General features: G+C 38.6%; 1 protein-coding gene across 4 annotated transcripts in view; it reads left to right on the top strand.

The window, feature by feature from the left end:
• The window catches only part of CUNH1orf21 (chromosome unknown C1orf21 homolog), a 265,651-nt gene that overhangs the window by 104,119 nt on the left and 145,403 nt on the right, over window positions 1-16,129 (top strand). For all 4 annotated transcript variants that reach the window (XM_020984395.2, XM_020984393.2, XM_020984394.2 and 1 more), the window contains one exon: window positions 349-573. In XM_020984395.2, the coding sequence (XP_020840054.1) occupies window positions 480-573 (94 nt within the window). In that variant the 5' untranslated portion in view covers window positions 349-479. The remainder of the gene's footprint in view (window positions 1-348; window positions 574-16,129) is intronic.

Below are 16,129 nucleotides of genomic sequence, written 5' to 3'. Positions count from 1 at the left end.
GCCTTAGATAAATTAAGTAACTTATCCAAGGTCTCATTCTTCATAAGTACCTGAACTGGAGCAAGAGCCTAAGTCAATATTCTTCCCATATGAAGCCATTGTTAAACTGGGGTTTTCCCCCCCTGCTTCCTGTATCATACAAGTCTGTTACGTTTTACTCAGCTGCTATACATACATATGTGTGTGTGTATACATATATATATAATATATATTATATATATATATGTATATATGTATATATATACACATACAAAATCCATGCCGTACATGAATTTAAGTCATTGACAAATATTGAGCTTTGGGCTTTGATGGCTGCATATCTTCTAATCTACCTTTCTCTTTTTGCAGGTAGAAGCCTCTTGGCCAACTGAGCTACAAGGTGGATTTTTTTTTCTTTTTTTCAAAAAAACAAAAGTATGTGCCTGTGTCTGTAGAGATGATTTGTAGTTCAGCGAGGCTGGAGCTGACCGAATGAGACTATGGGCTGTGCCTCTGCTAAGCATGTTGCCACTGTTCAGAATGAAGAGGAAACCCAGAAGGGGAAAAACTACCAGAATGGAGATGTGTTTGCTGGTGAGTCTTCAGAATGTTGCTTTTAAATCTCTTGGGGCAAAGATAGATATTCTAATGTTTGTTTCTTCGTAGTAGTTCTAGAGGTAGTGGGATGACAAGTCTGGTAGTTATTAATAATATCAAATGTATGATGTGGCTTTGGGGAAGCGTTACAGTAAGGCGGGGTGTGTGGAATCAGTGGATCTGTCTGTGGCCAGAGAATATTTGGGTCATTGAGCTTGTGTAAATTCCTTAATCAATGTATAATAAAATTTTTCCAGGTGTGGTTGTGGACTGAGATATAACAGTCATGCAAGTATTTTAGAGATAGTAGAGAGTTATCATCTATACTCTGAATCAGTGGATGAGAGTAGACAAGAGTGATTTTCATGGTTTATAAAGCATACCTTCACATATAGAGTCTCCTCATTAATTTCACACAATAGTCCTTTGAGGAACAAGGATTGGAAATGTTCTACTTGGCTACATAGGGTAGAACTGGGTGAAAGACTTTGAAGTTGCAGAAAAGCAGAGTTAGGCTTGTAGCAAGAAAAGGCTTCCTAACCATCAGAGCTGTCCCAAATGGAATGGATTACTTCAGGAGAGAATAGATTCCCCCATTACTGGAAGTCTTTAAGCAAAGGTTAAAGTGCAGTGGTCATGTTGTCCTACTACTACTGGATGGTCTAAGTGACTGCTAAAGGAGGTAGGTTCCTTTGGACTCAGATCTTACAATTTTGGATAGAATAGATATTTTATGCCAATTTTGCAGGTGGAGAAAATAAGGCTTAGATCACCCAAATAGTCAGGAGTGGGTCTGGTGTTAGACCTAACTCCTGCTTTTAGAAATACACATGGTAAGCATGGATTGGTTCCTTCTAAAAATAAGTCTAGTCAGGTATGGTGGTGAATGCTTAGTCCTTGCTCTGGGGTCGAGGCCGGTAGATCTCTTAAGTTTGGAGGTTCTGAGCTGTAGTAGGTCTAAAGCCAATCAGGGTTCACTTTAGTTCAGCACAAATATTGTGAAACTCTTAGGAGAGCAGAACCATCAGGCTTCCTGAAATAAACCAGGTCAGAAAAAGGAAGCAGGTAACGTTTTCTGTGCCAGTCAGCATCAGGACTGGGCCTGTGAATGGCTACTGTACTTCCAGGCTGGGTGAGATAGAGAGACCCAGGCTCAATTGAAAACTAAAAATGTAATAAAACATGCTTAACACTAAAATAACTCAATACACATCAATCTTTTTACTATAATTTAGAGGCACTTCCGGATCATGCAGGGTTTCCAAGTCATTACCTGAGTTATCAAGGCTCTCATGAAGCAGCATGGGAGGGTGTTGAAGATGGCATTCTGTTTGACAGCAACCCATTTTTATTGCACTGTTTAACTAATGGTGTTACCAGCTGACATTTGTATTAAAATTGTTACCTTACAAAAGCTCTCCTCTGCATCTTTCTTTTGATGAGGGCTCTGCTTGAGATCAGATGTTTCTGTTAATGAGCCGTCTCATTTGACTGGAGTGGCAAACACTCAGTCATCCTGAAATAGCTTCACTATTTTTAGAACCACCAAGCTTTTGTTCCAGTGTAGTGGCTGGGGCACTTGTTTTGTAAGGAGTGGGGTCTGCCATGCTGTGTTAGGAGAACTGAGGGGCCTGTGAAATCACGAAGGGAGGAGCCTCCATATATGCCTGAATTGGAAGAGGATATCTGTTGCTGGGAGTAAAACCCTTTCCATTGGCCACCATAAGTAAGAATTTAGTGTCATCCTAAGAGTAATGAAGTAAAACTAATGAACTAGAACATAGTTAATGGAACTTTTAATTAACTTGAATCACCCCAACAACAATAATACTATCAATTAACAACCATCTTTTAGTTATCTGCTGTGTGAACAAAAACGAATGGAACAGTTCCCACCCTCAAGGAGTTTGCATTCTTTGGGGAAGAAAACATGCATGTAAATAAATATATACGCAGTACATATAAGATAAATTTAAGCTGAGGAACTGGGGAGATCAGAAAGAATAAGTTATATTCATAGATCTTTAGTCTAACCCCCCTCTTTTTACGTATGAGAAAATTGAGGCCCAGAAAAGTTAAAGGATTTGCCTAAAATCACATGTAATTATTCAAGCTGGGATTTGAACCTAGACCTTTCATTCCAAATTCAGCACTTTTTCTACTGTAAGGCAAAGCCCCCTGGATTGTACATATTAAGATTTGAAATGTAGTTTAGACAGTTTTTTTTTAAATGTGAGAGTTATAGCAAAAAGGGATTTCTGCTTAACTTTCAGTTATCTGGGAAATTTATTTTACCCATTCCTCTTTCATTCTAAGTAATCATGATTTTACTACTGTGGAAGCATATTTAACATTAACCTTTTACCTCTTTAGGCTGCATATTACAAAATAACAAGACTTATCACCTTTCTTTAATTATCAATTGAGAAACCACCTATCCTATACTGACATCTTTTCATATCACTCTTTCGAAGGTCTAATCAGTTTCTAAAGAGAGAAGCCTATTAGACCCAGGAAGTAATGATTAGATTAAGAGAAGGAAGATGTTGTTTATTAATTCAATTAATAAAACTATTTCTTGAGTTCATCTTTGACCAGGTTAAAAGAAGAATCCTTAGAAGAAGTAGTTGAAGAGGAATTGAAATTTTATTTTTTTGGGAGAGCAATTCTACAAGGTTCCTCAAAAGTTGTGATTATTGTTTTATTTGAATCACAACTGTTGCCTAAACTTTGTTCACATTTTATTTTGTGCTATTAGGTGGCACTTCTTTCTGTTTGAGTTTGACATCACTGACGTGCAGTAAGGAGAAAGACTAATTCTCTGACGTGTGAGCAGCGATGTGGGTAATGACCATTTATGTGACAACAGATACTCCACGTCATAAATTATCTTTAAATATCTGACCCAACCTTAATTATAAACTTTATTCACTAATCTTCCAGTTACATTATTGTGCTAATCAGGGAGCTTATTTTAAAGAATCCCAGTAACTCTTCCTCAAAATTCACATTCCTATTAATTAAAAAAAAAATCACCTATGTGATTATGGAAGAGGGATTAAAAAAAAGCAGAAATAAAAGGTTGGAGGAGAGCCACAACCAGTTAAGACAACACTAAAACTTGATAATCCAGTTGGAACTGAGACTCAGCAGTTACTCTGAGGGTTATTTTGAGGATTAAAATGCAACGTTGTAAACCTTAAAGTATTATGCACGTTCCATCATCTTCCTTTGTTTGATTATGACCTAGGGAGGAGAGTGGCATTAACATCCCCCCAGATAATTTATAAGGACAAGAGGGTTACTGCCCACTTTTGAATAAGGAATAGCTAGTTGGACCAGTGGTGTGCTGGGATCACTTAGAGCTATTTGACATTACTCTGTGACTTACCCCTGTGTTCTAGAACTGATACCACACTTAATCCATTTGCACTGTACTTTTCCTAAACTGTCCCAAGAGTTTTGGTTGAGTGAAGCGACCTTGTTAACTTTTCAAACAGCTTGGTTTTCTTTTCATGTATTGCCAAAGACTTGACAGATTCCATGAAATGTGACACATTGGGCAATGGCCCTAAAGTGTGTGTCTGTTTATGTGAGTGAATGTTTTCGCACGCAGTCATGCTTGACCATTATAGTGCCACTCCCCTCAAAAATGTTCATTTCATTTTATTCCTTCTAAAGCCATATGGGGGGGTGGGAGGAGGGAGAAACAGTAGGAATTAATAAAGTAACTGGTTTTTTATGTAGTAATTTCCATTGATACAAAGCAGTTTAGTCTCAGTGATGTTAAGTTGCCTGATAGCTCCAAATGTGTATGATTTATGTGTGTGTATATATATGTATATATACATAAATAGGACGGAACAGATTTCTGAAGATGGTTTCTCCTTGGGCAGTAGTAGAAAGTTTAAAAAAAAAGCAAATTGGCATTTTGACTTTTGGAAGTTTAGGGAAATGTTGACTTTATTTCCATGGAGTTTATTTTTAGTGTTGGGGTGTGTGTGTGTGTGTGTGTGTGTGTGTGTGTGTGTGTGTGTGCATAAAAATGGATATATACATACTTACATATATGTGTGTGTATAATATGTATTTCTATATATGTGTGTATATACATACATACATATGTGTATGTATACACACACACACATACACACACATATATTTCTTGACATTGCACTCAAAAGGCAATACCAAGGTGAGAGTGAGCAGGAGTGTCCAAGGGTGAGCAGGAGGGTGTCCAGTCAGCATAAAAGGACACAGACCTATGAGATGGTGTCAGGGATCCTGGGGTCCTGCTAACGGGAATCAGACCTACTTCTGAAAGCTTCACTTCCCAACTTGGAATTTTCCCTTCATCAATAGTTAATGCAGACATGAAAAATGGCCAGCAGATCAATTGAGGTCATTAAGGAGACTTCTGAGTATGCTGCCAAGGCTGGATTTTAGAGGCATGAATCCAGGGCAGTTCTAAGGATAGCTTAGGGGCACATCAGGTGATATTCATTCAAGCAGCTTTTCTTAAGTGTCTAACAATGTGTATAGAAATTATCTAGACGTTATAAGAGATACACCCAATAGAAAGTACCCTTACAGATTGCTGTTCGCTTCCAAATGGACAAATGTGATGCTTTCCACCCCCCCAGTCTTTCTTTTTCTTGACCTACTTTCTTCCCTTCACCCCTTTCCTTGCTCTCCTGACTCTCCTCCTTCATTCCTACCTTCACTCTCCTACTTATCATCTTTCCTTTATCTTTTCTCTCTTCTTTCTCTGTTCTCTTTTTCTGCCCTTTCTCCATTTTGTCCTACCCATATTCTTGCTTTTTTTTGTCAGATTTTTTTACTCAGTGCCAACTGCCTGTAACTATGTTACAATCAATGGGGCAGCTGGGTGGTGCGGTGGACAGTGCTGGGCCTGAGGTCAGGAAGATTCATCTTTGTGAGTTCAAATCTGGCCTCAGATACTTACTAGCTGTGTGAGCCTGGACAAGTCACTTTAACCCCATTTGCCTTAGTTCCTTATCTGTAAAATGAGCTGGAGAAGGAAATGGCAAACCACTTCATTATCTTTGCCAAGAAGACCCCAGATGGGGTCACAAAGTCAGATGTGACTGAAACGACTGAACAACAACATGCTAACTATAGACTAAGGGATACAACAATAAGGCCAAAGTCTCTGCCCTCAGAGTGTATATGTTGAGGTAGGTGATAGAAGATATTTGTAGAAATGAATATGAGAGGTACAAAATGATGTTTGAAGGAAGAAGAGATTCTATCTGGTTGAAGGAATAGGGAAAGCAACTTGAAAAAGATGGCATTTGCACCTGGTCTTGGGGTTTGATGGATTTAAGGGTGATGGCCATTTCAAGTGGAAGGAACAAAACCACAGGGGCTGGATATTTGAAGATAGGTTTAAAATTATTCACCCTTCTAATTCTTCACAAATACTGCTGCCAAATCAATTTTCATAAAACACAACTCTAATAATGTTACCCATTTGCTTAAAATTCATCACTGGCTTCCCATTGCTTCCTGAATAAAATCTGAAACTCTTGCCTAGGATTCAAGATGTTCAGTGATTTATTCCCCATGTACTTGGCTATTGACTTTTTTCTCTGGCTCCTTCCTTTCATGTACGTAATACTCTGGGGCAACTGGGTGGCACAATAGATAGGGAACCAACCCTGGAGTCAAGAGGACCTGAGTTTAAATGTGGTCACAAACACTTACTGGCTGTGTAATCCTGGGTAAGTCACTTCACCCTGTTTGCTGCCTCAGTTTCCTCATCTGTAAAATGAGCTGGAGAAGGAAATGGCAAACCACTCCAATATCTTTGCCTAGAAAATCCCAAATGGGGTCATGAAGTCAGACACAACTGAAACAACTGAACAACAATAATAATCTAGCACTCCAACAAAACTGTACTTCTTTCTCTTTTCCCAAACATACCCCCATACCATCTTCCATTCTTTTGCTTCACTGTTTTCCCTCTTCCTTTCCCACCTCACCTGCCTAGTACCTACCAATTCTTCAAAGCTCAGTTCAAGTGTGTTTCCTCCTTGAAACTTTCTCTGATTTCCTCCAACAGGAAATAATCTCCCTTTCCTCTCTTTGACTCTAAGGAATTTGAAATATAGTTAGGAAAATGAGACAACAGTAAGGGAAGAAGAGGAGGTTTTGTGAACATTTGGGTACTGAATTGCCACCATGTTTATAGTTTTCATTTCTCCTTAACCCCTGTTTCACAAGAAGAGGTGGCCCTTCTTCTTGCCAAAGCAAATGCCTTCAGAGGGAAGGCATTAGTAGTGGAGGGGAACAGGAATGCCTTTATGTGGAAAGTGTTGCTTGAGCTGTATCTTAAAGAAAGAGTGGAGCTCTATGAAGCTGCAGTAAGGAAGAGAGTATGTCCCAGGCCTAGGAAATTGGCCAAAGAAAAGGAGACTCAGGGGAACATGGGGGCTTTCTTCAAGTCCTTCAAGCACTGTCATGAATGAGGAAGAATGAAAGAGTGAGTATTGTTCTGTCTGGCTCTAGAGGAGAGAACTAGGAGTGTTGGGTGCAAGTTGCAAAGTTGGGTTTTTTTTCTGTTAATTTTTTTAATTTTATAGCCTTCAGTGTTTCCATTGCTGTGAGAATAGAGATTTCAGGAAAATTTCCTAAAAGTTTGATCCAAAAATAGAATGATTTGAGTCAAGAGGTGGTGGGTGCTCTGTTCTTGGAGGTCTTCCAGCAGAGACTGGATGACCACGTATCTGTATGTTACAGTGGGAATTCCTGTGTTGTTTGCATTGGACTAGATGCTCCCTGAAGTCCTTTTCAACTCTCAAATTTTGTGATTCCAGAGTTTGACTACTTTTGCTAGGCATCTGGAATGTCTTCCTCAATTCAGTATCATTCCTCAAGCATTTATTTAAATGCCTACTATTAAGTTCCAGGTGCTTTGCTAATGCCAGGGATACAAGGATAAAATGACAGCTTTTGTCCTCAGGAGGATTCTCTATTAGTTTTTGGCATTTGTGTAGGAAATGGGGTAGAGAAAATAGTTCATACTTGTGTGTTGTATTTTGAAGAGGCCAAGTCATTTATTACCAATGTACATTGACTGCCCACCCAGACCTGCCTCCCTGTTCCTTTCTGTACTCCCCTAACTCTTGTGATTGCTGGAATTACAGTTTGAACAAAAGCATGCTCAATTATTGAAAGCTGCTTTATTTAGAATTCCAGTGGGTTAGGGGAATGTCTATCCAGCCATATCTTTTCTACCAGTGGAAGAGAGAATGTGCCCTATATTTGGGATGTCAGGAATAATCCCAAGTGTTATTATAGTAGTCACATTTTCATTGTGCTTTATGGACACAAACCTCTTAACAAGATATATTCTCTCATCTGCACCTCACAACTATCTTCTGAGTTAGGTATGTGGTCTTATATCCATTTCTCTATTAGCAAATTGATGCCTGTAGAAGTTGAATGACTTGAAGAAAAAAAGAAGTTGAATGACTTGACTAAGGACAGGCAACAAGTACCTGATAACAGCAGTTTCTGGCCTTTTTGACTCTTAAGTCCAGCGTTCTTTCTACTTACTATACCATACTACCTCCTTGGTGTGAACTAATTCCTATATTCCCTAGCATTGGGATGGTGTTTATGTCTTCTCTTTCCACTAATTGTCAGGATTCCGTGTTTTGTACTGTTCTGTTTCTTTGATGCTAGGTCTTCAGCTAAGTGGAAAATAAGGGATAATTAAAATGAACACTGAAGGATCTTTTGTCCAGAAAAAAAAATTTCTTGAGTTCACTATAGTGGATGTTCTGGTAGAATATATGGTATAGTGGAAAGAATCCTGGACTTGAGGTCAGAATCTGGGTTCAGATCCCATGTCAGTGACTTAGAGTAATCTCTGTGACCATGGGTGTGTCATTTAACCTCAGGTTCTCAAAGTCAATAGTTAGTAAGCATTTATTAAATGGCTACTATGTGCCAGGCACAGTGTCCAAGGACAGGGTTGATTAGATGGCCCTTAAAGGACTCTTCCAACTCTAAATCTTTGAGCCTAAAATCTTCCCAACTTTACAGTCTGCAAGCTTTTCTCAGGCACCTCTTTCTGTTGCGCCCTCCTCAGATTTTTACCTCATTGCAAAGAAAAGGACCAACTTGGCAGTGAAAATAAATGACTGTTAGATTTTGCCAGTTGACGGTTCCCAGACCCTGGTATCAATGGAATACCCATCGAGATTTAAGAGCCTAGGTAAGTCCAGCGTCTGTGTTTGCAGTAGAAGAAAAGATTCAGATAATCCTGTAAGAAATGACAGCAAGAAGAGAGGAGGCGGAGGTGGGGAGGTTTCCTTTACTAAGGGGACTGTTCTCTACCGTAGCCTGTGGAGGAGCATCAGGTAATCAGTCCTTCGATGCAAGAGTAGCCTCTTCCTATGTCCTGAGCCGGGGTAGCTGATGTGACGGAAACAACCCAGCTGCTGTTGCAGGCACCAGTCAGGCGGAATCCTCAAGGATACACTCAGCTCTCTTTTGGACTCTTGCTTACTGGTGCTTAAGCCAACATGAGCCTTGCTTCCTCCTCCCTTTGTTAGTATGTCGTCGTTCTTAATTACTTTGTCTCCATCTTATACTTATCTGTCTGTTGTTATTTCTCAGTAGAATGCAGCTTCTTGAAGGAAGGGTTTCTGTGTGTATCTGCCAGTGCCTGAGCGCAGTATCTGTCACAAAGTATGTGCTTAATCAATGCTGGTTACATTGAGTGGAATTTAACTGCTCACGTACTGTAACCTTGTGATTTGGCCTCACTCTGGAGGACTCTGTGTAGGGATGGGGGGGGGGTGTATTCTTGTCCCCTCCCCCAAAAAAGGACCATCCCTTATAATAAGGATTTTATAAAGGTGGGGGTGGGATGGAGGGTGGTAGAGAGAAGCAGTTCAGCAAAAGTAACCATATCAACCAATTTGTACAGTATATAGGAGGGCTGTGCATTTTCTCCTTCATTTTTCAAGGCCGCATTTAGTCATTATAATTGCACATAATTCAGTTTCAGCTAGGTGTGGTGGTGATGATGGTAGAATGTGGTAGATATGATTCTTTCCATTTACATTGTTAAAATTATTTTTGTCAATTTCTCTCCCTCTCCACCCTCCTCTCCACCCCCCCCCCCCATTCTGCTTTCAGTATTTTGCATCAGTTCATGTAAATCTTCCTCTTGGGAGACTTTCACAATGGCAGTTAAGAGTCAGCAGCTACTAAGGGTTGCATTTGGTTTGTTTTGTTAGGAACTTCCTGGGTGCTATAAAATAGTGTTTACTATAGTTTTCTCATAGAACTGGAGTGTCTGTGAATTTCAGCATTGAGGGACCCTCTTGATGTCCAGATCTATGCGTGCCAGATTTCTCAAGTGTCTGACAGCCTCAGATTCTAATTAAGCTGTGGAAAAAAGCCCAGCCAGTTACATGAAAGCATGTAACTCTTTCCCTAAAAGCTTATCAACTCAACAGTTCTGTTAATTTTGTTGTTTAAAGTAATTCTGTTCCTGGGGATTAGTCTCTTTCCAGCTTGACCTCTACCAGCTACTTGTTGTCTGGTGTTTATGTGTTCCTGTGTGTTAATTAAGTTAGCAGACCAGTCTCAGCAGATGATACAGGAAAGATGAATGTAATAGGATTATGCCATATTTATCTCTAATGACTTTAAATCTCTTGACTAAGGAGAAGAGCAATAAATCTGCCTTTAGTTGATGTTTAGTACTGAAGTTTATTTCCCAGGGCATACATTAGTATGGTAGCATTTTCTTCTTTTTTCTTCTATTATTATAAGTACTTGTTAGAAGCCAGAGCCATGTGTTACCTTTTCTGACTTGTAGGTGTAATACTTTTATTTTTAAAAAAACCAAACATCACTCATAAATAGTGTATGAAAATTGTAGTTTAAACTCAACTACAGGCAGGTTGTTGAGTACTGAGCTATGGATCAGACACTTTAAAAACAGTAACTTCAGTGGGTTTTTTTTTCTGTTGCCTGTTTAGGGTGTGAAATGATGCCAGATGGAAGAAAAAACCTGGGGAAAGGGGGCAATGCTATAACATCTCCTGATGTTTGGAAATAACCTCAGGGCAGCTGGAACCAAAAAGCTGCCTGATGTTACTTGTACAGGTGGGCAGGCAAATCCCAATTATTTGGCCGTTGATTGTTCTTATTTAAAATATAGCCAATTACTTAGCCAAAACAGGGATTGTAGCAGGAGACAAGGACCTGCATCAGTCCAGGAGGCCTAGAACATACATTTTTTCACATCTATACATACACAACTCTGTGAAATAGGTTTTCCCATCACATTTATTTCCATTTCTTCTTCCACCCGCAGTGAGCAATCCTTGCAACAGTATATTCTTTATAAAAGGGAAAGGAGGGAAAGCAGTTGTGAAGAACTAACCAACACATTAACTCAGTCTAATAGTGCATGCAATGTTCCATACTCATAGTGGGACACTGGATGACTTCTTGTTTGGTATGTTATGTGCAATGGGGAATCCTTTCATGTATGAGCTGGACTAGATGGTATCTGAGGCCTCACCTGTCGTTCTCAAATCCTGTGATTATGCAATGGTGTCCCACCCCAGGAAATTTTCTCATCTTTTCTTGGGAAACAAAATTAGTCCTTATGTTTACACGCCATTCTGTTTTGTTATTTTCTTTTAGAACCCTTCATTTTAAACTAAAACTTTGGTTTAGAATGTATATTAAAATCTCTTCCAATGATCTTTTCAAAGCTCTATTTTATTGGAACCAAATGAGATGAGGCTAACTTAAACAAGATGAAAACACCTTATATTTTCAGAATAGTTTGAACTAACAATGTTGCAGACAGCCCAAGGATTTGATTGTTTGCTAGCATAGTCTGATTGACTGATGATATAAGTAGGTATTTTATAAATGGAAACAAAATCGTGGCAATAGTTCACCTTATAAATGTTTCCCAATGGTTCTTGTTTCCCATTTATTTTCATAAACCACTACGTTGGAAAGTGTTTTAGTCACATTTTTGCCGTAACATGTTCTAGTCTTTCTTTTATATTTGCTGTTTTATTTATAAATGCTTTCATAATTTTTAGGAACATGGAATTTTAAAAATATATGGTTACATGTACAATAGACACAAATTAAAAGTGGTTAGCATTATCATTGTGTGCCTTATGTATTTGGGATTTAATATGAGTGAAGTTTGTGGATATTTGTTTCCATATCAGAATTTTGGTTATCTACCCTTTTGCTTTTTAGTTTCTTCAAACTTCCTCTTATTCATAATAGGTTTTAAAACACTACTATTTCTCATTTTTAAAAAACACAGGACTATAAACAGATATTGATTCACATCATCTGCATTCTTCTGATACCTATGGTCAGTCAGCTGATAATGTGTCTTAAATCATTAAGGATATTGTTATTCTTGACCATTAAAAAGCTAGGTTGATTTTTTGTTATAATCAGTACCAAACAATCTATAGTGGCTTTTCACATAGGAAGAACACACATGTTGTGTGTGCTGACAGACAGTAAAGTAGACTGGTTTGCTGAGTCTGCCATTTTAATTTTTAATTTCATAGAATTCTATGGACTGCTTCAGGAGACTGTGAGTTTCAGGGAATACAGTTTGAAAAATGCTGCCTTTCAAAATTCTTGGGACAAATTGTGTGACCAGACTTGTGAAAAAGAGGGTAAATAATAGGTCTAATCACTCAGAATCTCTGATTTTTATCTGATAGCTCTTCAGTTGTAAGATTTCCCAGTTAAATGCTCTGCCACTCCACATTAATATCGTGGCTTTAATTATTCATTTTAATTCAGCAAACAATTATTAAACACCTACTATGTGCAAGGCTGGTGTTATGCACTTGCATTACAAAGAGGCAGCTAGGTGGCATGGTGGCTATAGCACTGTGCCTGGAGTCAGTCCTCAGATACTAATTAGCTGTTTGACTGTGAGCAAATTATTTATTAACCTCTTTGCCTCAGTTTCCTCAACTGTGAGGATAATAATATCACCCACTTCAAGGAGTGGTTGGGAGAATCAGATGAGATCAGCATTTAGCATGGTGCCTAAGACATAGCAGGCACTTAATAAATGCTTGTTCCCTTCCCCAAGGACAAAAATTCAGTAGTCCAACCCCTCTTTTATGCATGAACAAAAGGCCAGAGAGGCTAAGCCTTGGGGTCACAAAGTTGTTACGTTTCCAAGGCAGAATGTGATTCCAGATCTTTCCATTGCAAATCCACTGCTCTTTCCATTGTTATAAGAAAAAGTCTTTTTGTCCTCAAGAAGTTTGCTTCCTGTTGGCAGGGTACAACAACATGTCCATGAAGAAGTAAACACAAAATATATACATAATTTCAAGAGGGAAAGAGGGATAATAACTGTATGGAATCAGGAAAGTCCTCATCTTGGAAGTGGCACCCAGTTTCTGGTTTTAAAGGATGTTAGGGATTATAGAAGATGAAGGTGAGGAAGAAGTACACTCCAAATGGGGGGATTGCTTATACAAAAGATAGATGTCACATATGGAATATAGCTAGAAAGCTAGTTCAACTGGGAGAATGGAAGAAATAGAGGAAGATGAAGATTAGAGGCCTTTAATTTTTAATTCTTATTCTACAGACAGGAGCCATTGAAGACTTTTGAGCTGAGGAGTAACATGGTCAGATCTGTATTTTAGGAAGATTAATTTGGCAGCTATTTGGAGGATAGATTGCTCTACCGGGAACAAGAAGGGAGACCAATTGAAAGGAAATTTTGGAATAGAAGAGGCAAGAATTGATGAAAGTAATGTGAGTGGTTAAAGAGGAGATCCATGACTTTCTAAACAAATACTTTGAGAAGATCTTATGATCTTATCAACTTGAATGTTCTCTTCAAGGATACAGATTGTATCCCATTCCTACTTTACCCTGAGTGATTCTTGTTCATGTCCTCCCATCATTTCTGGGAGGTTCACAGCCAGTCCCCTCAGCACATTAAAGATCTTCCTCTAGATCTCAACATTGCTTGGGTACCAGTGGAGAACATGGAGAACATGGGTTGTAAGTCAGTTACCTTCAACTCCCACTACATATCTGGCCCATGTCCTTTTTTCATTAATACGTTTCTCTAATAATGTATTTTATGCTGCTTCTCTTGTGCAGTTCTTCATTATTAAGATATTACAGCTTAATCAAGCTGACCATACATCTTTCCATTGCCCTTTGGGTGACCTGTAATTTGAATTCTTCGGAGACTATGATTCCATGCTTCACAGGCAGCCATAGCATTGCCTGGAAGAATATTGATATTAAAAAGATTGGCCTTTGTTTCAGGAAGAAGCTAAACAGATACAATGTAATTGCTTTTCCTTCTTAAATGCCGCACCATCATATAAAGAAAGGAAAAGAGCAACTGGACTTACGTCAAGACCTAAGTTTACTTATCAGCTGTATGACTTAGGGCAAATCAATTCCCTCTCTAGGTTTTCATTTCCTCAACAAAAATATTAAAAAGATTGTACTGGGTGATTTTGTCTAGTATTCAGAATTTTAGAGAAATTCAGATGGAGATTTCATTTAAAACTGAAGAAATCATGGAAAAGTAGAGGAAATGGCAATTCTGAGCCTGATTTTAACTACAGTGGAGGAAATGGTTGATGAGATGGAAATGGTAGAAACTGTAGGAGGAAGAAACTACTCCATATAAGTGGTTATACTAGGTAAGGTGGGAGAGGAAGCCTGCATAGTTTGATGTGCACCCTCTATTTTTGGAAACTAAATGAATGAATGATGACCCTACCAAGCTGCAAAGACATGAAGTATGGGACCAGTGACAGATGGTATGTCTGACATCCAGTGACCTACCTAGCTAAGATTGGAGAGGCTTCATTACCAGGTTGGCCACAGGATGATGAATTGCTCAACCACAGCAATTCTTAAAAACTTCCTACCAAATCATAGAGGGGAAACAGTCTGTACTGGTGAAGAGAGTACTCACATTCAAAAAAGCATGGACCCTTAGTCATATGGAAGAGAGATTGAGTTTTTTCCAACATGATGCTCTAAGGCAGACCTAGAATTCATTGAGTAAAAGAGAATTGAGCAGATGTGGGCTTGGATTAAGAATAAATCCCCCAGGGGCAGCTAAGTGGTGCAGTGGATAGAGCACAGGCCCCAAGTCGGGAGGACCTGAGTTCAAATGTAGCCTCAGAGCAAACACTTGACACTTACTTGCTGTGTGACCCTGGGCAAGTTACTTAACCCCAATTGCCTATTTAACAAAAGTAGAAGAAGGAGAAGGAGAAGAGGAGGAGAAGAAGGAGAAGGAGAAGAAAAAAAAAGAAATAATCCCCCAGCAATTGGAGCTGCCAAACAGGAGAATGGGTTGGTTCAAGCAATCAACAGTGTAACTCTTTAAACATAAATTGGATGAGCACTTGTTAGGGACACAGAAGAGGAGCTCCTGTGTGGCTGTGGTTTGATGTACATGAGATCGTAAGGTATTTCTCACTCCGAGATCTTGCGATCCCCAAGTCTTTTCTAGCTTTAATATTGCATTGGTAGATACAAACGCAAAACAGTCTAAGGATGACTGAACCACCTCTTCTGTATGCCTACAGAAGATACAGACTTCCAAACCTCAAGGAAATTATAGTGGAGGTGAGATATAGATCCATGAAATAACTAGAAAAGGAACAAAAAGAGGGTCTTTACAACATGTTTTATAATAAAATATTAGATTGATGCTAACCACAGTACTTGCATGTATTCTGTGCTGATGGGCTGTGGGCAGTCAGGAAAGGAAAAATTAGTGTCAAGTTATGTTATCAGGGAAGGGGGAGTGCTATAGGAAAGTATGAGGAAAGAAAAGAATTTCCTTATTTTTGAAAGCTTTTTTTTCCTTCAGAAACTCATAATTATCTCAATCAGTAAATTATGCTTATTAAATTCTAAATTTAAAATAGCAGAACTATGAAAATTTGTAAGAATTCTTTTTGAAAGTCTATTACAAAAGCCTGAGTTTTACAAGCTGGGCTTTAGTTATAAGGTGTGGAAAAAGTCTACCATCTGACAAACTTTCCATTACTTTGATAGTGTAACTTTGTGTTTATTACCTGTCAGTTAAGAGATTGATGATAAATGATGTGTTTTATAAAACTAATGAAATCTAATGGTTGAACTCATGGAGATTCATAATTCTTAACTGATAATTTGGGTTAAAAATTACTTATCTGTGAGTATTATTTCATAATATGAAGTAGAATACTTGCATTTTACAAGTATCTTTTTATTACTTCAAAGCAATTATCGCAAACCTTCCACACCTTAGTTTACCATCTTCTTGAGCTGCCATGGCCAAAAAGAATTAAAATTAAAAGAATCTTTTTGATTGTGCCAAGACAGTAGAAATAGTCTATCACTATTTCTGTATTGAAAGCCTTTTCAGCCTGGGAGGGTCTGGTTGGAACTGGTACAGCCTTTGAGAGCCCTCAAGGTCAGTAAATCAAGTATAAGGATTCCCTACTGGCCCATACATATT

The sequence above is a fragment of the Phascolarctos cinereus genome, unplaced genomic scaffold (assembly GCF_003287225.1).
Source record: "Phascolarctos cinereus isolate Bilbo 61053 unplaced genomic scaffold, phaCin_HiC Scaffold_5;HRSCAF=322, whole genome shotgun sequence".
NCBI lineage: Eukaryota > Metazoa > Chordata > Mammalia > Diprotodontia > Phascolarctidae > Phascolarctos > Phascolarctos cinereus.
This window is presented reverse-complemented; position numbering and strand designations above follow the sequence as displayed.